The 23100-nt window shown below is 35.3% G+C and overlaps 1 protein-coding gene across 1 annotated transcript in view; it reads right to left on the minus strand.

Annotated features, from left to right (window-relative positions):
• Nucleotides 1–23100, minus strand: part of CEP128 (centrosomal protein 128) — a 129470-nt gene that overhangs the window by 102582 nt on the left and 3788 nt on the right. The window contains exons 2-8 of the mRNA XM_042791201.1: nucleotides 21799–21959; nucleotides 20257–20343; nucleotides 16593–16719; nucleotides 15524–15645; nucleotides 12964–13055; nucleotides 12143–12215; nucleotides 5757–5873 (exon numbers count right to left, since the gene is read on the minus strand). Of these exons, the coding sequence (XP_042647135.1) occupies nucleotides 5757–5873; nucleotides 12143–12215; nucleotides 12964–13055; nucleotides 15524–15645; nucleotides 16593–16719; nucleotides 20257–20343; nucleotides 21799–21945 (765 nt within the window). The 5' untranslated portion in view covers nucleotides 21946–21959. The remainder of the gene's footprint in view (nucleotides 1–5756; nucleotides 5874–12142; nucleotides 12216–12963; nucleotides 13056–15523; nucleotides 15646–16592; nucleotides 16720–20256; nucleotides 20344–21798; nucleotides 21960–23100) is intronic.

Below are 23100 nucleotides of genomic sequence, written 5' to 3' on the forward strand. Positions count from 1 at the left end.
GCAAACTTTCTAAATATCCAGTTGCACGAAGAAAAAAAAATGCTTCCTGGCCTATCCAAGTTATCAGCTTAAGACAAAACTATAGTCATTGCCTTACCAGTCAGTGGGTTCAAAATGTTCTATAAAGATGATTCTGTTCACTTAAAGCGTGCAAAGCATGAACACATGGACTCATCTCACCAAAATCCAGGAAGCAAAGCACAAGAATTAGTAAAGCAATCCAGGACATCCAACGCATATAAAAGCTGGTTAAAGCCCATTTTTAAGAACAGTACTTGATTTTGGTTTAGAAAATGAATGCATAAATGCAAACAAACAGTACAAGGTGATGGTGTCTTCATGTTTAAAATAAAGCACTGACGAATCTCAAAAATAGTTTTAGTTTACAGAACAAATGTATTTTGTTAAAGAAACCCTTATATATGTGTCAGTAGCACTGGAAAGATAAGCATATTTGTACTCAGAAACATGTTTGTATCAGGAACAGAGAAGAAAGTGAAGATGTATGATTTGCATTAAATTCTGTTTCCTAATTTCAAATTTCTGATTTGCAGTAACTGCTATTTAAACACACAAATATACACTGTTAAATAAAAATGTAAGGAAAATTTTTATCCACTGACATGCAGCACAGACAGACTAGAAATTCAAAATAATAAAGCAAATTTAGATGTTAAAGGTGCAAAATTTTATATGCCAAGCTTCCTTCATGGTCAGCATGCAACTAGATCATCATCTTGGTTATTAATAAATCTATGATTATAATAATAGTGCAATACAAAGTTTGCACATCATACAAAAGACAGACAGAAAGACAAGACAGAAAAGAGAAAGACTGAAACAAAAGTTTCATCATATTCTGTTAGACCCTGAAAATATATAATAATTGAGATTTAGGAAGATGATACTCTTAAAATGATAGAATGCTGACAACTAGTGGTCAGTTATGGGCACTTCGTTTTCCTTCAAAATAACATTTACACCTCACAAGACTTCCTAACTAAAGCAACAACTGATCAAATCCAAAAGCCCAATTTGATTTTTTTTGGTTTGAAACGTATAACCGGCAAACCAATGAAAAAATTGTCTCGTTAAGTAGCCACAAATGCTTTAAGTAGCGTTTCTTTGTAAATCATTCAGGCTGTACTAAAGAACAGATTTTCAGAACTCAGTCCAAACCCTACCTTCCCTTCCAGTAATGTTATTTGGGAAACCTCTTAGAGAAATAAAAGAGGACAGACAACAACTTTAGTAGAACATCACATCCACACAATGATCACCTGACAGAGCTAAGAGTCCATCTAACTCATAATTCAAATTACAAAGGACAAGAAACAGAATAACAAAGTTAATCTTAACAATTAGAGAGAAACATGCATCATACAAATAACAACTGCAGCAAAATATTTAGTTATTTACTTTATTCTCACTAGGGTATGCAAAATTACACAAAGCAATTCAAGTACATTCTTTCTAATATACAGCAGCTTAAACTAGAGAGATACACACCATGCCCCAGGAACATTTATATGTTAAAAGACTACTTCTTGATACATTCCTTAGTATGTACTGTCCACACACACTTCAAGATCTGATGGAAAGCTTTCTCTCCTAATCTGCAGGGAGCATGTTTACCCTTCCCTCTCCTCCAATATGTTATATTTGCATAAATGGAAGACCATGTCCTCACAGTCCTCAATCCCAAGGTTATTCAAAGAAAGGGCCGACAAAAAATGATGGGCAATGGAAGACAAGGGGCAACTGGGCAGATGGCTATCAATCCTCAAAGAAATTCAAGTTGATGATAAGCAACATTCTGGGCAGTCCCTTAAGAACATATTCATAGTTACATGGGTGAACTCAAGTACTCCATTCCAAATGTAGTGGGGACCAAAAAATTCCAAGACCATCACTGTCCAGGTTAGTATTATTACTGAAGACAAGCGTCATTAAAGAAAATTACAAAAACTCAACCTAAGTGGCTACCATCATCTCCAAGCCTTCTTGTAGATAACCAGTACAGATATTTATTAGAGCTTACTGGCTAGGGTTTACCCCTAAATGCATTCATGCTTCACCAGTGAAGGACATCTCAATTACTGGAAAGCAGCTTGGCTGCCTCTCCTGATACTTCAGGTCAAATATAAGCCACCACAAAAGGAACAACTGATTAAAAACCCAAGCTGCAGAAAAAGGTAAGTAGTCTCTCCCTGTGTTGACTGTGTTCATTAAGAGTGTTTTCATCTACAATGTCCCCTAAGAATCTTTGAGTGAGTACACACTTGTATGGATGTACTAAATTAAGAGATCCACCTTTTTCAGTAGCCAATCTTCAGCATCATTCTGTACATCCCGTGAGATATCAAAGGAGTACACTGATGAGACTCGCAGACTTGCATCTGCAATAGTTGAGTATCAAAGCAGCATGAAAGAACATAGTTCGCAATAAGGAAAAAACACAGCAATGTCATATATTGTATTAAGTAGTTGCTGTTCATAATGTACAATGTAGTCACACTTCAACTGTAAGACAGTCAAGAAATAAGTAAGCTTCCACACCAGAGTCTGAGAATCTCTGTTCTTGAAAATTCTCTCACTTATCAAGCATTCTTCGTGGTAAATGCTACCACCAAGTGATGTGTGATCAGTAAGAAAAAAGTCAAATGACATCACATACGTTACACAAAATCCAATTATTCTTATCAGGAATATGATTATTTTATTAAAAAAGAAATAATTACCCAGTAGACATTGCTGAAATTGTCTACTTAAAATATAGGATTTTTTTTTAAAAAAATCATTTAAAATGTAAAAATGTAAATTATTTCATTTTTCTAACAACTTTGCTCAGATATCTTTAAAGCCAAATTTAATTTTGTCTATTGTACAGAAAAAATAAAAAATACCTTAGCAAAATACATCAGTTACATTGATGCAAGTAATGAACAAATCAACAAGAAGCCAACTACTACTCAGCTTGAAAATACATTGCTGAAATAACAACCTTTTTCAACTATTTATAAATTTTAAATACTTCATAGAGTGAATAATGTCATTTACGACTATTTCATTTGCTATACTGAATCTATTCATCTGTAATACCACATACAAAGAAGAAAATTTGAAAGATCAAAAGCCAGGAGCTCAAAAACTCAAATCTGCTACACCCAGTTCCCAGACTGTTCTGGTGCTGTCATTTTTTCCTGTTTGTTATTAATTTGAGATTATATCAGTTCTAAACATTTTGCCTCCTTAGATATGCTCATATTCTTATTTATTCTATAATTTATATTCCATAACAAGGTAATTTTCCACAAAGCTTTCCCAAACAGCAACCTCTCAGGACGACAGTACACAGAGAGGCAGTGTGTACAGAATCCAGACTATTTTGCCCTCAAAGACAAGTGTTTTTCAACAGGCAGGGCACAAGGTGATCCAATTTGCCAATGTCAGAGCTAAAGAGCTCAGCCAATTGTTCAAGAGATATTGAACCATTCCTGATAAACACAAACACATCCAGAAGAGAGACCATTTTCTAACGAGAGAAGGACAAACTAACATGAATGTTCAATGGGGAAAGATGGTGGGACAGCTGCATGGAAGCTTCTAATAAGGCTCTGAGATCTAAGGATCTTAGCAAAATTGGAGTCTAAAGATATCTGACATGTAGGAAGTTGCAACTCTGTCACAAAGATGTTCTCCAAGCTGTTAAGACAGCTATGAGAAAAGCAAAAGAGGACACACTGTTTGTTGTTACCAGGAGCGTAAGGGAAGTCTGTGTTTCAACAGTGATATTGTCTCCATAGTCCTCTGTAATCTGTCAAAGATTAGGTAATACCTCCTGAAAGAAGCTCCCTTCTACACTCATCATCTGACACCATCAGGTTCTATTTTGCATGTTAAATGTTTGAAGCCCCTAAAAAAAATGTAATTCATTGCAATAGGAGTAATCTATGTTTTATCAGGATTTCCAAATACAGTGACAGGAGTCCAGTCCAAGAAATCCAGAGTCATGACCGAGATCAGCCACCCAGGAGGACGATTTGGAGATAAGAGCCCCTGCTTGAGAAAGTGAAGATAATCACCAAGAATGTGATTCTCCTCCAAGCAGCAGCAGCTGTGAGTGTGTAGTGTGTGTAATAAGCCTGTTCCAGTCAGGATTTGCTCTGAATCTTGGCTTGGGCAAATTCCGAACAGTAAAAATTTACCAAGCAGGCTAATAGGTGTTGAGCTTTCCTGTAAACTAATAATGAGACTATATATCAAAGTTTTTAACAGTGGTGTCAAAAAAATCTTTTAAATAGAAAGGGGCTCCTCAGGAAAAGTAATATACCAAAATCTGCATGGAACAAAATAGAATTTGCAGGATAAAGGATTAAAATGTCTTCATCTACAGCTGGACGCCTTAGGGGAATGGAAGGTCAGGGAGGTACTTAGTGTTTCATACTCATTTTGCAAGAAAGTCAAAAGATGAACTACTACAAAAAAAGGCATGCAGCTTGAGGGCTCATGATCACATAGCCAATCATATGAAAGTCTTTGAAATATATTTTAATTCACTCACTTGAATTCAAGTTATTCTTCTAAGGAAACCATGGCAGTGTCAGTGTATCTTTACAGATATAGGTCATTATTCCTTTAAAAGGATAAAAGAAAGAGAGCTCCAATCTGCAGATGACACCAACTCATTTCATTAAGCATCCCTCTACGGGACTAAAGGCACAGCTGAAGAATCTAGAAATGGACGTAGGCATATTAAAGAGCAATGAAAACTGCAATAAAACACTCCAGCTCTTTTCATCCACTAGGACATCAATGGAGGGAAAAGTGAAACACTAACTCTTTCTGAAATATTAGCAGAAGCGCTTTAAGCATTTTGATAAACATTACTTCTTACCTATATCAAAAGAGAATCTTCCTAAATATGACCTCTTTGAAGTCTCTAGCCTTACATGAAATACAAAGTGTCAATCTAAACTAAGCCTCCTCAATATCACTGCACATTATAAAACAACTGTCTTTCAAAAAGCATGTATACTATCACTAATATTAGAAGTGAAAAACAAAATATTGCCTATTTCTTCTCAACTATAGTATTCTATTGTATAGAGATAACATAGCAAATCATACCTTAAAGGGAGTGAAATAAAATGTTACACTATGCTAAGACACAGATTTTCCAAACAGTAGTAAAATCAGAGATGTATTTTTCATACATTTCCTAAAACAAGCAGGAAAAAAAAAGGCTACTAGCTGTCTCCAATTTTAATTCATAATATAAACATTTTATTTGTCTCCTAAACAATATTTTATACTTCATCTGATACTGCTGAATTAAACTGTTTGAAAAGCAATAAGAAGCTGTCTGGCCAGTACACTGCATTTGATTGCTTGTTGAAATAACTTAAAAATAAACTGCCCACTGCAAGCAAAGTTTACATTTTTGAAAAAAAAGTTTTATTTGAGACAATGCAGCTAATGACTTCCTTTGTTTGGGGTTTGAGGGAGGACATAGTGGGTGGCTTCTTTTAAAGAATCTTGTACCAGTCATCAAAAAGGTCTAAATATAGACAAGACAGTATCATGAAGAACAGAGACTTGTTATCATCTGATTACCAAAACAAGCAGAGCTGGACTGATACAGCTAAAAGATGCCAAAGATATGAGTACTTTTGCCAGTTTGACAGGTCCAGGCTCACAAATACAGCACATTCCTAACTTAATCCTGAACACACAGGAACCTTTCATTTGCATACCTCTTGTAATTGAAGAGACATATGTCCCAGTTGGTCCTGGCGCCTTTCTACAAGCTGTCTTTCAGCACGCATTCCTTGTTCTATCTCCTGAAGTCTTCTCTCTACCCGCTCCGATACCTTCAAAAGGAAAAAAACAACCCTGCAGGGAATTAGTGCATGTTTTGCCACATATTAAGATAAAAATGGCAAAAAGGTTAAATAGAGTATGGGGCAGAAAGAAGAGAGAACACAACCTTTATTTTGTTAAATAAGATTTAGAATGGTATAGAAAGTAACTACAGTTATAGTAGTGAGTATTCCGGAAATACTCAAGCAGGGAACTGACCTTCTATCTTGCTAGTAATATCCTCCCTTAGATATATGGATAGTTTTCTCTACAGTGGTGGCTCTACTCGAGTGCTAAGTATCTCAGTACCAAGTTTGGTGCAGCCTAACCTGAAGCTGAAACACAAAAATCTTAGCTTCTCTGCCACAGGCCTTAATAACCTCTGGAGAGTCATTTCTTTCACATCTCCAGTCTGTAAAACAGAGCAATGTTTGCCTCTTTCTTACTCCAAAATCTGCAAGTGAAAAGTAGTAAACAAGAGCTAAGTACATGACTGTAATATCACAAAACCATCACATTAGTTTAAGACTTTTCCCCGATATTTTCTAAATCCATGTAAACTAATACAAACACTACTTATTTGTTAAAGCAATCTGGATTATAAACGCAATAATACAACCTTGAAGTACAATACCAGAACCACTTTATTTTTGCATTTCAAGTTGCTTGCTAGCAGACAGCACCCTCTGGTGGGCAGAAAATTAAATTTATCTTGTTAAAATTGAAGATTAGCAAGGAAAATAATAATAATGTACCATTTCCTCCCTACCTTAAAACTAATTGTTTTAAACAGTCACTAGAAAGCAATATATCTATGTGAGTGGTATCTAGATAAAAATAAAATTACTTAAAACACCATTCAACTACTAGTTTGATATACGTGGTGGGGAACAAATTTTCATCTGTACTTTCACCATTCAGCATGCTTCTACTAGTACTAGGCATACGTGCAGATAGAAAATTTTAACATGAGCAACACGGTTGTGTAGCAACAGAAACATAATTAAGGTTACATTTATATTCAGGGCTTCACAAGTACATCAGATTTAAAGAATGAAACAGTCTTTTTCTTTAGAACAGAATACATCAGTTTGAAAACATTTGTGCAGCCAGATGAATAGCCAGCTTACAGTTTGGAATCCTGTATTTTCTCTTAAAACCATCAGGAGATGCTCCAGAAACATACTGCATCAAACCTCGCTCTTTCATATAAATTATGAAAGCTCTGTAGTCACAATCCAGAATAATTACTTACTAAGAACTACTGTATAAAAATTAAGGAACACATCACAATGTTTGCATTTGGTTTGATAACTACTACTTAGCATTACTTCTATTAATTCACAAAACACTCCTGCTAGCAGAAGCAATAGTATCTAGCAGGAACAGAAAATAACACTTTGTCATTAAACTTGTTAAATCTTTGCTGAAAATTGGGAAATCTCTGTCATCCTTTTCTCCAGATATATATAAAGTACACAAGTTTGTGTAAAAGTGAGTATTTCACAGATGAAAAGCCATACAAAAGGACTCTTGTTTATAACAAATAACTTTTTTTTTTTTCCTTCTGGAATATTTCTGCTTATTTGCACCACAAAGCAGTTAATGCATCCCCTAAAAACATAGTTCCCCCAACATAATGTCTACACCAGTGTAAACTGCGTAAATGTTATCTCCCACAAAAATTATGTTCCCTGTTTATGTAGCCTCTCTAACCTTCCTCAGCTTGTCACAGAGTTTGTGACATACAACATCAGGGACAAAAAGAAAAAAAATAAAAGCAGTTAAGTGTTAAATCATTAATTAGTACACATAGAAGAAACTCTAAAACTCACTTCTCTTCCTTTATCCCAAATGACCCTGACTCAGGACAATGTTTCTACCACAGGAGTATGTATCTTGTCCTCTGGATCTTATCAAAAGCCTTAGTGTAGTCAAGTGATTCACTGAACAGTGCAAGAAATATGGAGGTTCTACATAATGACATGAAAGGCTAGCATTAAATTACTGCATTCACAACATACTATAATGCGAATTCAAGGATGCATTTTGAGCAACACAGACTACCTGAATGATAATCATGACACTAAGAGCTATGTCTCTGCATAAGGCTTTTAGGCAGCAGGACAATCTAAGAAAATGGATTAGGCTATCAAAAAGTTCCTCCACCACCAATTAAACACAAAGAATAGAATGTCTTGTTTAAATCCAGAGTGACGCTTAAGTCATGCAGCTAAATATAATCTGTGGAAGATGCTGGATGCTTAATCTACAAAAAACTGCATCCTACTTCTTGATTTTCTCTCCTGTTCTTCAGCTTTCCGCTATCATTTCTAGTGCACAAGTCCTGCTGACTGAAGTCTATTTCAACATTTTCATTGCCTTTCTTATGACCTATTTTATCAATGCAGACTTGAAACATAAGTATTAAAATCACAAAGATAACAAACTTTTCACAGATGCGACTTTAAATACTGTTAAACTTTTCCCTCGTGACATGATAATCTGCGATATACATTTTACAAGTCACCTGTGCAATGCTAAAAATCCCTATATCAGATCTTCTGGAGGACAGTTCCTTATCAGACAATAATCTTGGCTATTTGAGATATTATAACCACATTAGCTCCATGTGAGACCCATTTCACTTGTCATTGCTCTTTTTCCACAGGCACAGCCTACATTACTCTTCTAATGGCACCATCTCAAATAAGCATCTACTTAATTTGAACAAATTTGCGCTTTGGTGTAGTTGCTTTTTTATGCACGAAGATCAGCTTTGTGTGCTATTTCAGATACAATTCTATACCAGGAGATTGCAACAAAACATCCAAGAGGGCTACCTTACATAACCACAAAGTAAGTAAACCTTCTTTCAATTGTTTATAGATTTGCATAGACATTCCTCCAGCAAATATCCAAACTCTTTTCAAGAAAAAAGGCATCTCACAAAATGTCTAGGTAAGAGATTTAGATGGAGTGAGAGTTGTAGAACTTGCAGTCTTCACACCAAAACCACACACAGATTCTCAAGTGCAAGGCCATGGAGAGTGCTTGGTTTGACACAGGCGTAGTTGGATGCCTGTCTCACCACCTCAGATGTCCTCTATTTTTAGTGAGGTGGAAAACACTCCCTTTAAAGGCAAAATTAACGTGCATTGGTAGTGTTGTGTGGCTCAAAGCATTCAGATTCAGCATCAAATAGGCTCTAGGAATCATAACCTCTAAAAAAAATAAATTCTGAACTAGTGACTCAGAACAACTGTAGTGACTAGACCTTTATCACCACATATCGTTATAGAGGCAATTTTCAAACAGCACTGAATAAATTCAAAAGTACAGCTGTAAGAATTTAGATATATGTCCCTACGGAAATTAAGGACAATGAACTGGAAAGAATGTTCCTACCATGAACTCATCTTGTTAAATTATCAAGATTAAGTTGACAATTTATCACCAGGAATCATACAGTAGAATACAAATACAAGGATAGCAATGTCGGAGGCAATAAACAAACACTCCAAAATGAATTGATAAAGACACTAAGGACAAAAGTTCCTGCATAAGGAAGTTGTGAGGAAAAAAGTATTTCTTCCTACCCAACTCACTTTCACCAATAAGAAAACAATTCTGAAATAATCTCATTTGAAGAATTCCTAAGCACAGACAGGTACTAAAGGATCTCAAAAGTTTACAGTAACAGACCACAGTTTTTACACTCACTCTAATGTCAGGCTTTGCTATGCTCACCATTAGAGTTATTTTTATTCCTAACATCCATACTAAATTCCCTTCTTTTGCATTTACCTCATCTCACCCATTCTGCCAGCCTCATCAGTGTAACAGTTGATCATTAGGCTTTGAACAAGGGCAAAGGATCCATACCTAGTACTAGAGAGTACAGGTAAAGAAGCAGTGCATAATGTTGCTACAGCTAAGCTTTTTCAGTGGTGTGGAATTGTCTGGATACAAGTGATTAAGCATGTCAAAATTCCTCAGCCTGAAGAGAAGGGGAATCCTCTGAAAAGGCTCTGAAGAAACTGAACAACCTCCTCCAATGACAATTAGAGATGAAAAAGCAACAACAAAAAAGATAACAAAAAAGCAATCAAACACACCAAAACATACCAAACACACACACACAAAACAACTGAAAAAAACAAACCACCACAAAAGTAGCAGCTCCTCTCACAATGTGTGATCTGGAGAACTTCTTGCTGCAGGACAAGATGATAAAGATATGCAAATTATAAAAAAGACAAATTCCAGAAAATAAATCCACAGAGGGATTACTATGTACAGAGAGTATGGAGATCAATTCCAGGCCAAGAAGCTCCCAAGTCACAATTGATTAGACTAGTATTGTGCAGAATTATCATTAGATGCTTTCCTATTCTAATATCATTCACTACACATCTGCTTTCTGACCATTCATCATACATGACTAGTGCAGATTGAACCCTAGCAATTGTTTTAACCTTTCAAGTAAGTCTTTGAATGAATGCCCTTTTTTACTTTTCCTCTTTTTGTTTTTTAACTCTTCCCTTTCTGGTCTTCTCTCTATTCGGCCACTGTTCTTCCTAAAGATAATAAGCAGCAATGAGCAGAATATTCCAGCTGAAGTCTTACTAGTCCTGCACATGAAAACTGTCTCACTGCAGCTTACTGCAGAATTTGTGGCTTCACTAAAAGCTTCACTAATGCCAATAAACACTTCAGCTTTCATAGCTTTATTGAATGATAACGGTGTCTCCCAACAGACTTACTCCTCTGGTATGCCCCTTAGCATTAACAAACCACAGAAGGCCTCATTGTTACACTTCACATCACATTTTTTGCTTCTCTTAGGTCAAAAGTTGTAACATTCAATTTCAAATCTTGAAATCCTACTATAGGAGGTCAAAGAGCTAGTTATTTCTTTCATTAATGAAAAGACAGTGGCTGCTAGCATTCCAGAGGATTGAGAAGGAAGGTTCGTTTTGCTCAAAGGCATTGAACAGTTGTAGTGTAGTCAGCTGTAGCAGCTATTTTCTTGAGAATCATCTTGGTTAAAACTTATTGAGTTTGCTCTTTCATGTACCGAGAAATTAGCAAAAAAAAATAAGTATAATGAGAAGTAGACCGCAGCAAGAAAAATACCTGAGTTTTGCAAGTACCAAGAATTCTTTATCAGATAAACTTCCTACCAGGCAATTAGGACAAAGCAGAGCTAACATTCTAACAAAGACAGCCTGTTATATTTTTCTAGGAAAGCTGATATGGCAAGTCTTCCTCCACTGATGGATTTAATCATATCAAACATATAACTGATACTGATCGATTATAGTCTCTTGAATCCCTGTCCAACTTCATCTACAGTCAGAAATTACACAAGTACAATTATTAAGTCTGTTGGTGCCAACAAGTAGTCTGTGCCAACATTGTTATCAGTGACAAACACATCACTAAAGCTCTCGACAGAGCATTTAGTACCAATTCATGCAATTTTAGGGCAAGATGAATCACCTATGGGAAAACAAGGACACACAACACTTCCTCTGAAAAGTCAGCATTGCTACTGATACCACACTAATACTTACATAAAGCATACTCTCAAGCCTTATGCATCAAGAACTACTTGCAGGATTTTCACCTCTTAACTACTGCAGAGATTCTCAACTTCTCTCGTTCCTCCAGCAATATACTGTTTGCCTTCCATCTCAACAGCAGATCTCTTTCATATTTCAGTGATATAGACAGATACAGGAGGTAAAAAAGACACTACCATGGCTCTCCTGCCTCCTTTGTTACATTTGTCACAGTCTTCAGAGAAGAGTGCAGCCAAAAGAGACTCCTCCCTTTAGGCTGCACAGATAGTAAGGACTGAAAAGGACAGGAAGGCAGGGAGGAAGAAGAAACAATATTATTCATCATCATGACATGGGAAAGCTTGTATCTTTTAAGTTATCGTCAACGAGTATGATAGTGTTCAAACCAATGTTCAAAGTTAAAAAGCAGCTTTCTCTAGGACCATGAATTTTGAAAAAGAAAAATTCACTACATACGCACTTGTAAAACACTAATTTTTACTTTAAACAAGTAGCTGAAATATAAAATTTGTCTTGCTGATTTCATTACGGAAGGGTAACATTGTAACAACCTACAGTAGCCTAGATAAGATCATGTTCAGATATACGTACTAATGTGTAGTACTGATTACCAACACACATATTAAACTAGAAGCCCACATCCTGCTGAGAATACTAAATATAAATCCTCTTTTCATGTTAGCCATACTCACCGTTTCTTGTCTTTGGGACTCAGTGAGCTTTTCAGACAATTCTTCTAGAGTCTTTCTTAATTCAGCATCAGTCCTTCATAGAAAAACATAGGTAAGACAACATTCTACATTTCAAAAACTAAGTATCAACTGTGATAATTTTAAGCAGTAACATTCTCCTGGATTTTTATGCTACTTCAATTTCTTCTACATCCTTTAAATTCCTAGCATAACTACAGACCAGTCTCAAGTGGAAAATTAATGATTAAAAGTATTTCCACTCCTCAGGTGAAGATAACAAAGCATCTAGTTTGAAGGGCTAGGTATCAGATCAACAAGTACAAAATTATGAACACATCTACACAGTGCTTTTGAACAGTACTAGTTCCTACTAGGAATTAGCAGACTAATTCCTGTTATTGCTATTAGACAAAGCACCATATGTTGCAACAGTATGTACTTTAAAAAAACATTATGGCCTGCATGAGAGCTTGCCCTCAAGAGTCTCCAGTACCAAGAACAAGTAAGGAACAAAGTTGTAGTAAAAGAAATTCCCAAGTCCTTGTCATTTTGTCCACATATTAAAAAAAAGGGGGGGAAATACACATATACTATACAAATCAGAATTTATGAGTGTTATTTACATTTATTAATACTGCACAAGATGACACAGAACAAGAAGTTCATAATACTGCTTCCATCTACACGTTGTGCAAGCCCTCGCTCTCCCCCAAATATTTTTTTTTTTAGATACAAAAGAATAAAGGAGTTTAAGAATTATTTAAAAGCATAACAATTATTTTCCACACTATTCTTCATGCAGAGTTATATTCTGTTTATACCGATTTCTTCTTGAAAGCTCCCGACTGATGTCATCTCCTAGGCGAACTTGTTCACTACTGAGATCACGAAGAGACTGGTGGAAAGAATGCAGCTGTAAATTAAAGTACACAAACTAAGCCAAGGCTTAGGAACCCTTTTTTCTGTGGTATTTCAAAGATACATATATATATATACACACTTCTTAAAACAAAGCAGATAATCTATAAAATAGCCAAATTCCATGAATAACACGTAAGCCTGCTTGAGTGGATGAGACTTGCATGCTTGTATTTCAATCGACCCTTTTACAACACCTGCTCATTGAAGTTTAATTTTCAGTACATTATCTGCTAAACCAAGTTTCCCAACTATGTTTTTTCTCCTATGGTTTGGAACTTTGTTATTTCAATTACCTGACAGTACATCATCTTTCTAATCTAATGCAAATCAAGTTGAAAGATCTGAACAGCTGAAGTCAGGAGAGACATATTTCCTGCTAATAAATGCTAGTATAAGTGAAACAAAGTTCTACCCAGCTATATGTATTACTATAAAAAGATGGCATGTGAAATGGGAAGTGACCAAGCAGAACACCATGATGTATTCGGGAACTACCAAAACACTGAGGAAAGGTATTTTACCCTGCCCAAAATTTTATATACTCTACTAGAATGCTGTTTTCAGAGCTTGGGGAGAGAAAAAAAAAAAAAAAACACACACACAAAAAAACAAACACACCAAAACACACACATCTATTTTCCTCTGTAAAACCTCATATTTCCCCCATTCAGCAGGCCCTCAATTTATGGTCAAAGTTTTTAAGGGAGCAAATAAAAAAATTAATAGGTTATCCATCCCTCATAGGATAAAAAGTGACAGTTAATCCATCCTAATCCAACCCACTTCTGTCAACAGCTCAGTGGTCAGGACTATCATTATGAAAAACCCTGATCTATAATATCCCCTTGTTCCATGCCCAAGACTAACCTGGATCTTCCACAGCCCAGCTGACTGCCCTCAACAGTCAGGGACAGGGGCACAGGCACTATCATCTCCCTTGTGTGAATAACCAGAAATTTCAACCTGACCCAAGAGACTTTGAAAAACTCAGCATATTTTCAGAATGTATCAGTCTGTAAGAAGAGAGACTCAAATGTGTTAAAAGCCCATTCAACTAGAAAATTACCTTAGCTAGAAGCAGTCAGAATGGGAATAAAGGGACTGTGGTTACAAAAACACTAGCATGCGACAGCTTTAGTTAAGCAGTACTGCTTTATCTCTGCCCCAATTTCTACCTGTTGTCATGATCAATGACTACTTCTAGTTCATCATTCCTTAAAGCACTATACTCTTCCTACAGAGCAGTTAATGATTGAGTAAAGCCACACTCACTCACTGAAAAACAATAAGGAATAAACCAGCAGTTATCATCAAAACAGGAAAAAAAGTTATTTGCTTACATAGTTACTTAATATAAACTAGGAATTTTGTATGCATTGCAGAAAATCTCTTGAATACAATTTCTAAGATATTTATAGAATATTTAGAAGTAGTCTAAAACAGTTCTAACCTTTTTGGAAGCTTAGGAGGAAAGATTTCCTTATAACAGTATTTCCTTCCAAGGATTATGTTCCACACTAACCTTGGAGAAGGAAGGAATAGGGGGAGAAGTAGACTAAAAGGACAATGAAACAGGGTTAAATAGAAATCTAGGAATTTCTGTAGCACTCAGACTTCCCAAAAAGTCAACTGAGAGAATGTACTGTGGTTAAATTGAAAATTAATTATTTGGAAATGGAGTCTGAGTTAATAAAGTCAACATGAACACCTTATAATCAGCTGCTTTAATACTAGTCATTGTCCTGGACAAATTAGTCCACACTGGATTCACTTAAGCAGGTCTAGCCACTCTGTATGAAAAAACAAAAACAGATGCTGAAATCTCCTAGCTGTAGGATATAGAAAGTCTATAATCTTATAAATTAGTTAATTTATTATTTCTGAAGAGTCTGCAAGCAGACTCAAGTTGAAGGGTATAAAAATTAGTGACATAAACATCATCTCCTCCTCACATCATCTGCCTGAAGTATGGGGTCAAATTATCCCACTCACAGATCAGACCTAGAATTAAGATGAAGAGCTAGCTGGTTCAAAATCAATCCAGACTACACTGAAGTAAACAGCAAAACTACTAAGATCCTGTGCCATTAACTAAAGTAGAACAATCCCCATTATAGCCACACTGGATTTCAACACGTAGGTGAATGTTAATCACATATTCAGAGATTACTTTTCTCATACATGGCCTAAGTAGTACAGAGATCATATACATATACTCCTTTTGATATCACTACCATCTGTATCTTTTTCTTTATGATATTTACATGAAATTTCATGACACTGACAGATACAAGAGGTGACTGCATAATGAAGAATGGCACGTAACACTGAAAAAAACACTCCATAGCTAAAGCATTCTTATCTGCATCATCAGAATAACATCATCTGATGTAAAAGTGAAGAGCCTGGTGACCACATATTGCCTATTTGGGGAAGCAACTCCCAATTAATGCTCTGTACCTGGTCCAAATTATCTGCATCATTGACAAATCGAACACTTGCAGATCTAGACCTTCGATGTTTATTGCCCTGTGAGTCTCCATAATCCCTGAGAGGAGAAGTAGGCAGGAAGTGGTGGTTCCCTTTATGAGACAAGAGATAAAAAAATAAATAAATAGGAAGACAGAACTTTGTATGGGAAATTTTTAATTTTGCTTCAGAAAAAACATGTGTTTCATCTTGTCAATATCCTTATAGGCCACATTACAGACAAAACAACTACTAAAGTTACATAAAATACACAGGCATACTTCTCGGTTTTAGCTCTTCCTAGGATTCTTCTTCAATTTAAATATTTCTGGAATACATGTATGTAATTGGTAAGAGGTTTTCTTTTGTTCCTCCAAAGAACAGGTAGTTTTCCTCCTCAAATTTTATTTGCCCAAGCAACAGTTTTTCCTTCACCTGGATATATTATAGCTTCAAACTACAGTACTTCACAGCTTTTACATTAGAAAAACTAAAGTTTTAGAGCTTTCTACTAAAACACATTAAATGCTACTTCTTGAAGGAATACTGCTATCAGATGCACCTTTTCCTAAAATATAATGAATTTTCAGAGAGATATACAAGAAAAAACTACTTTTCTTTAGATTATACATTGGTTCAGTTTTCCCTTTTCCACTGAGCCTTACATAATTTCACCCACATTTAAAACTTTACTTTCCTTTTTGCTGTGAAGCAAGCTTCAGAAGCTGCAATATCTTTTGCATTTAGCTTTAACTTGTATGTATCTACAACTGATGCAGTGGACAAGGAATTTTCTCTACTGAAAGAATACGTGTTTCATTTACATCTCTCAGGATATCAGCAGAAAAGACCACATAAGAGAAAGCTGTAAAAATTTACCAAATAAACAACTGCATAACTTAATGCAGGTTTCCCAAATTTCTAAACTGAATTTCTTTGAAGTAATCAATGATGACTTTTCACATCATTATCTTTCCACACTTTTCTTCTTAATTTCCTTTTTCGGTACAACAACTTTATCACATAATTTAAGTGTATTCGAGCACCTTCAGTATTTTACCTGACACTCCTTCTCCATCCAGATCACTAGGGTATAAACTTGAGAGAGATGCACTTCTCATTCCAGAGTTTCGGGTTAATGGTTGGCTCCTTAATTGACCTATAGATTGTTCCAGTGTTTCTTTTAACTGCAGAGAAATTACAGTTTACTGAAATATGAACACAGACTGATTAAAAAAACCACGTGTATGTAAAATGTTTTTTAAAAAGTCATTAAGTGAATCAAAACTATTTTTAAGCCAAGTATAGCTATGTATTAATAACAGCTTTTCCTCAACATCTTGTATGTCATATTTCTATAACTACAGTAAAACATGCTTCCAACATTGGCAGCTTCAGATATCAAGTTTCTTAAAACAGTGGTACAACACACCAGGAAAACTCAAAAGAAAAGTAGGTCTTATTTTGGTAAGAGACATATTTGTCAGCAGTGCTCAATAACAGCTCTGCAAAATCCAGAAAACAAACTTCAAAGATTTTTTTTTTTAATTGGAATTTTTCTACCAGCCTTACCTGCAAACAATTTGACATATGTCTACCAAATTTCAATAAGCAGCTTTACATCAAGCCCCACTTTTAGCATCTACACTTCCAGAAAAAGACAGCCATTCCTAACTTAAAAGGTCAGAACTAGCTATATTCCTACATAAATGCCTAATTTTTCAAACTTGCGTCTGATTTTCTAAGACAGCATCTGCTAACTTTGGTTCTTAGACAATTGCTTCTCTCACACCTTTATCTGACAATCCACAAAACATCAGTTTCTAAAGGTTTACCTTTCCCTAACGGAAGGCTGTACACAGTGGTTAAATTGCTGCCTAATTCTTGCAGTTATGTACAAGGTGCTGGATCTCTCTCTGGGTGGCACTTTCTTCCCAAAGCACAAAACACTACTTTAAATCTTTTCTGAATCTCTCAATGCTTGTTTAGGTTCTTTTTAAAGTATGTTTTCATTATATGGTATTATTAAAACAACTTCCTTATCACTAAGAAACTCTCAAACCAAAAACCTCATGGATTTTCTAATGCTTTCTCAAAAAGATAGAGGCTACTTGATGGAAAAAAGACACAACTATGCACGTATGTAACAAAAGATCACTTTTGTATTCAAAAAAATAAGACAAAAAAAAAAAAATCATAAAAATGCCAGAGGATCAAAGAAAGAATGGTAGTAATTCAATTTTCAAATCTAACTTGATTCTGTCAAAGACTTATCTTGCATCTTTAATACGGCAACAAAAACTCTGAACAAAGCTACAGATGCTCAGTTTGCGTGTTTTTGCTTCACAGCACACGTTTTCATCCTTTCTACATGAAACCAGACATCTGGATTTTTAATTTTTTTTTTCTTAAAACAAAGAGCTATGACAGTGTCCAGAATTAACCACCTTACTCTTCAGTTTCTTTAGAACAGATCAATGTCCAAAAAATTGTTTGAAAATTTTGAGTTATAATTCACATTATCAACATTGTTATACTTTAAGGTATTTGTGTTCTCTTAAAAACAATTATTAAAAGAATTGAGACACTAGTGACAGTAGAAGAGAGATACTAAAACCCACAAATTTGAATAGAATAGCTTTAATATTCACCAATCTGAGTTCCATTCCTCAACATCTCATCTGTAAACTGTTTAAATCTCATCAAAACAGTGCCTAATGTTTTGGTGCTTTCCCATTTCTTCTTTCTTCTGTTTTTCGTTTGTTTGGTTTTTTAATTTATTTGAAGAAACAAACATCAGTGCCATCAGAAAAAAAAATAAAATTTAAAACCAAACAGATCTCTCTCAAAGGCTAATTACTTTTAAAACTCTCCAAAGCCTCACATGAGCAAAAAAACCCACCCCAAAACATTCTTGCCTCCCTCTCTCTCCCTCCTGCCCACCCTAAAGAGCAGAATGGAACCTTTTCTCTACTATTCTTGTTCTCCAGGGCCTTAATGAAATCACAGATGAACAGTAAAGTCAGCAGGAGAATAACACTGCTCTGGAACTGAGTACATATGGAGAGTACAATGTTCCCACCACTAATAACAACTAAAAAGTTCTGAGCAGCAAACCTTCCTCACCCTCTAAGTTACGTAGCAAGTTTTGCATTGATTCACAGGCAGACATGGTACACCTCAAAGTGGGATAATGAGACTAATTTATAAATTAGAATGGAAAACAGCTGCTCAGCAGCCCAGCAGTCACCAACTCATAAATTCAAATATGCTATACAATGGTCTGAAGAAAGTCTCCTTTTAAGGAAAAAAAAAAAAATTCACAAGGAATTCAATAGTTGGACATTACAATATTCAGCATAACTGACAGAACCTAAATACATAACCCTTTTGGAGCAAAATATTCTTAAACAATCTTGTATAATGATAGAAACACTTGACTGACTATCATTATTAAAAAAAAAAAAAAAAAACAAACAAAAAACAACCAACACATCACTATCCAAATGAGATATTTATTCAAGTTTTTCTTAAATCTTTATCATAGGGGAACAGATTCGCTACTTCCTGATCCCAGCTGCTTCTTCCCACATACCAAATACATAAAACATGTATTCTATGCAAGTGGAAGCTTCTACTTCAGAAAGGAAACAGGTACTCAGAGAAACATACTATCTTTCTAATGAGACTGACTTTACTACTTAAAGTGCAAGCAGGAGACAGTTAGTCTCTAGATTTCTCCTCCACATGAGCCATAATCAAAAAACACCTAGCATGGCTAAGAAGAATGGCCACTAAGTCAAAACTAAATTTGAGTGATGTCCGTCTCACCTTGATGTTTCCTAATAGAAAATCTCTCCAGACTAATGATGTTGAACTGCATTTAGTATCAGTATTTGCTAAAAACTGAAAACCTTAAATGGTTCCACAAATTCAATACCTAAGTAGAGCTTAAAAAGGCACAAACAGCATTCAAACATTAGAAAAAAAATGAGGCATATAATGTCCCCAATTACTTCCATGCAGAGCTTATCCATACTGATGTAGAAAGTAAGCTACCTGAAGAAAACTAGCCTTCTTTTCTACATATTTGCTTTTTCTCTTTCTCTCTACCCTCACATGCAAAAATATTCCTACATTCCAAATATATGTTTCAAGGCAGCACTGACCACAGTTTGCTTGTAACCAAGTTATAAACATCTCTTGCCCTACCAGCACTAATTTGTTTAACTTTCTCTGCCTAGACACCTGTTTTCAAACTTGTAGAAGTTTTATATTTATGAGAATTTCACCCCTTCTGCAATTTAGAGAAAGTTGGTCAACAGATTTAGAAGCTGTTGTAGAATGACAGGAATAAAACCTACACCAGTATGATTACAGTCTCATTCCCTAATGTAATTCAGCTTTTAACTTATCACCTATTTCTACAAAAGAAACATGTTCCCCAATACTCTATTTCAGCTACGCACCTTGTACTTGGCATTGTATCATAACAATCTATTTTGTGCTTATAAACCAGAAAAGTAATGAAGCTACACAACCTGCCAGAGTTTCATTATATAACATATTACTATAGCTTGATTTAGATTGTGCAAATATGAAAAGTTTCTCTTTACATCTACTTAACTCTTGATATATTCTGTCCATTGCTACCAGGATTTCAGCTATGAATGCTATCAGCAGAAAAGATTTAAGAAGTTAAGATAAATTGAAAAGTTGCTCACAGTTGCTATTGCTTCTGTTTGTTCCTTGTTGTATTCTCTGTATTGTCCTAGCAAATGGTCAACATGTCTTAGATTTCTGTTGGTATCCTTAAAAAAAAGTTTGAGGAAGAAAAGTCAAAACAGAAACCTCCTATACTCAAATATCACTGTTGTCTTTATCATTCTCAGTTTGTAAGAGTACACTGATAACTCAAGTGCTTTTTAAAGGGTCAAAGCATTCAAAATCCTGTTCAAGTAACCAGAATCTTAAATAGTACAGCATGGCTAAAGGCAAAAAAAAAAAAAAAAAAAAAAAAAAAACAAACAAACAAACAAAAAACACACAAACAAACAAACCAACCACAAACAAACAAAAAAACCCAAACACACTATCATTTACAGTAAAACAGTAAGGCCTCAGCCTTATTTACAGAGTTTTATGAATTTCAGCCACTGTGGAAAAACATTGTTAATCCAAAGATCCAGTGATGTTAACTTAATTCTTTTTAACAGGCAGGTAACTGAGAAATAATAAATTTTTTGAAGATCAGCATATTAGGTAAGGTGTCTGCATGAGCACACTCTGACCAGATGAGGAGCTGGATCAGACAGCAGACCTGCTGAAAAGCAGTCCACAAAAAGCAATCAGCTGAAAATCAGAATTTCAAAACAGCTAGAAAGAGGTTAGAAACAGGACAATACCGAAGAGTCCCTTTTGAAAAACCGTCAGGTAACATTATTAACTTTTTTCTAGCTTGATTATTTTCCAGTTAAGGAATTCTGAAGTTTAAATTCAGCATTTTATATAGACTTTTCTCTTCTTACATATTAAAAAGAAAAAAAAATATTGCCAGCCAAACAATACTTCAACACAAGTGATAATACACAAGCCCACCCACTCTAGGTATTCAGAACTGTCAGCTAGAGAAGAATGGGAATGACTTCTCAAGCAACAAATGGTCTCAAGATAACTTAATGTCTCCTCTCACTTGCAAAAGAGATTCAGAGATCTCCTCTGCTGCCTCCACTGAGTAAGCAGGAATCAGATGAACACTTTTTCTTGCTCAGGTATGGAACTCTTACAGGTTTACAAGTACTGCTTCTTACTGTGCTGTTCCACCCCTAGGAAATATTTGAATTGTAAATTATATCATGACAGAATTGACTGCCTACATATTTACTTTACCAGGAATTGGGAAATTTTACAGACTATGAGACAACAAAGATGGAGCTGGAACTTTCTAATGACTCTTGTGAGAAACTGACAACGTTTATCTGGCATTATTCAGTTTGCTAACTTTATAAACAGTATTACCAAACACATCATTGTTTCTAAAAACATTATATTACTGTCTGAAGTAATGGCTGTATAAAAGCATAACAAGTCACATACTTTCAGCTCAAAGGCAGTACGATCAATACCCCAAAACCTTTTTGGTTTGCACAGAAAGCAGTGTTTCCCATGAAGACAGTATTTTCCACAACTTCAGAAATTAAAATTTGATCCTATGTTACAGGAATACAGACTTGATAAATACTTTAAAACTGTATTTTGTAAACAACCTGTAAAGTGCTTGCTAAAGTATGGATCTTCTCTGTAACTTCTTCAGCACCATAGTTCCGAGCTCTGTTATGGAATGCTCTCAAAGGTGGCCGCCTTCCTATTTGACCCCTAAGAAAGTTGTCTGAATCACTGGATGAATCTGCCATTAGTATCTTGAAACCTAGACAGGAAGACCAAAAAAAGTAAAGAATGATAAATCCCGATTGTAAATGAACAGTCTCTTACTTGCACAATATTCCCAAAGCAACTTTATAGACTCAGACTATATTTACATTGGCCTTCCTGGTTCAGGTCAGCAGGATGTACTTTTGAAGCAGATCTTACAGCTGCTCCTCAGTTCTGTTTGTTCACGCCATGAAGATGCAAGAGGCAGAGCCCATTAGGAGAGAACTAATCAAAAGATGCACTCACACTATGTTCAGTACCCAGGATAAGACCATAGCCCAAAGCAAATTTTCCCCCAAAACCAGCAGGGACATCAAGGATTTATCAGTTGTTCTGGTCTGCAGAATCATTCCCCTTTGCCTCATGACAGTTACTAAGCTATATTCAGATTGTTCAGGGTCAGCTAAAACAAATAATCCCAAGTAACTGTCTAACTGTCCAAAGCAAGTCTAAGAACCAGTATCTTAATGAGTCAAGGAGAATTGAAGATGTTATGGAAGAAGGTAAATGCAGTGTCTTTAAAAGAAGAGAAAGGAAAAAAAGGTGTGGCTAAGACATTATAGACCAATCAATTTAATTTAAATATGTGGGAAAAAAAATCAAAATAGATTATTTGAAGTTTCCAAATAAAAAGACCTGTTCTCAAAAAAAAAAAAAAAAAGAGTATCCATTGATATCAAATCAATCAATCTGGCAATGAGTAATTAAATTTGTTAAACAGGGTAGAGAAGAAGCAGTAGATGTCACTTTTTTTTTAACCTTGTGCACAGATGACATTCACAAAAGTACGCTAAAGGAACATGAACTAATATAAGCTTTCCTAAAATGGAAGCAAAACTGAGGATCAGAACTCAGAGCAGTTAACAGAAATTAAGTGTCAAATTAGAGGGAGTTATAAAGTGAGAACCTAGAGTGAATCCACTGTATATTTTCAATAAATGACCTAATAATGTAATATAATATGTTTATTAAGTTTGCAGCTGACACTATTTGTCCAGCAGGACAAATACCACAAGGAAAACAGAAGTTGGTAGCAGAAAGAAGAAAAAAAAAAAAGGTTATTCAAAAGGTTTAGTATTTCAGGTTGAATATGCATATATGCATCAGTCATGTTCTAGAAAGAAAAAGCTAACACC

Source organism: Tyto alba, unplaced genomic scaffold (assembly GCF_018691265.1).
Source record: "Tyto alba isolate M040663 unplaced genomic scaffold, T.alba_DEE_v4.0 Super-Scaffold_18, whole genome shotgun sequence".
NCBI lineage: Eukaryota > Metazoa > Chordata > Aves > Strigiformes > Tytonidae > Tyto > Tyto alba.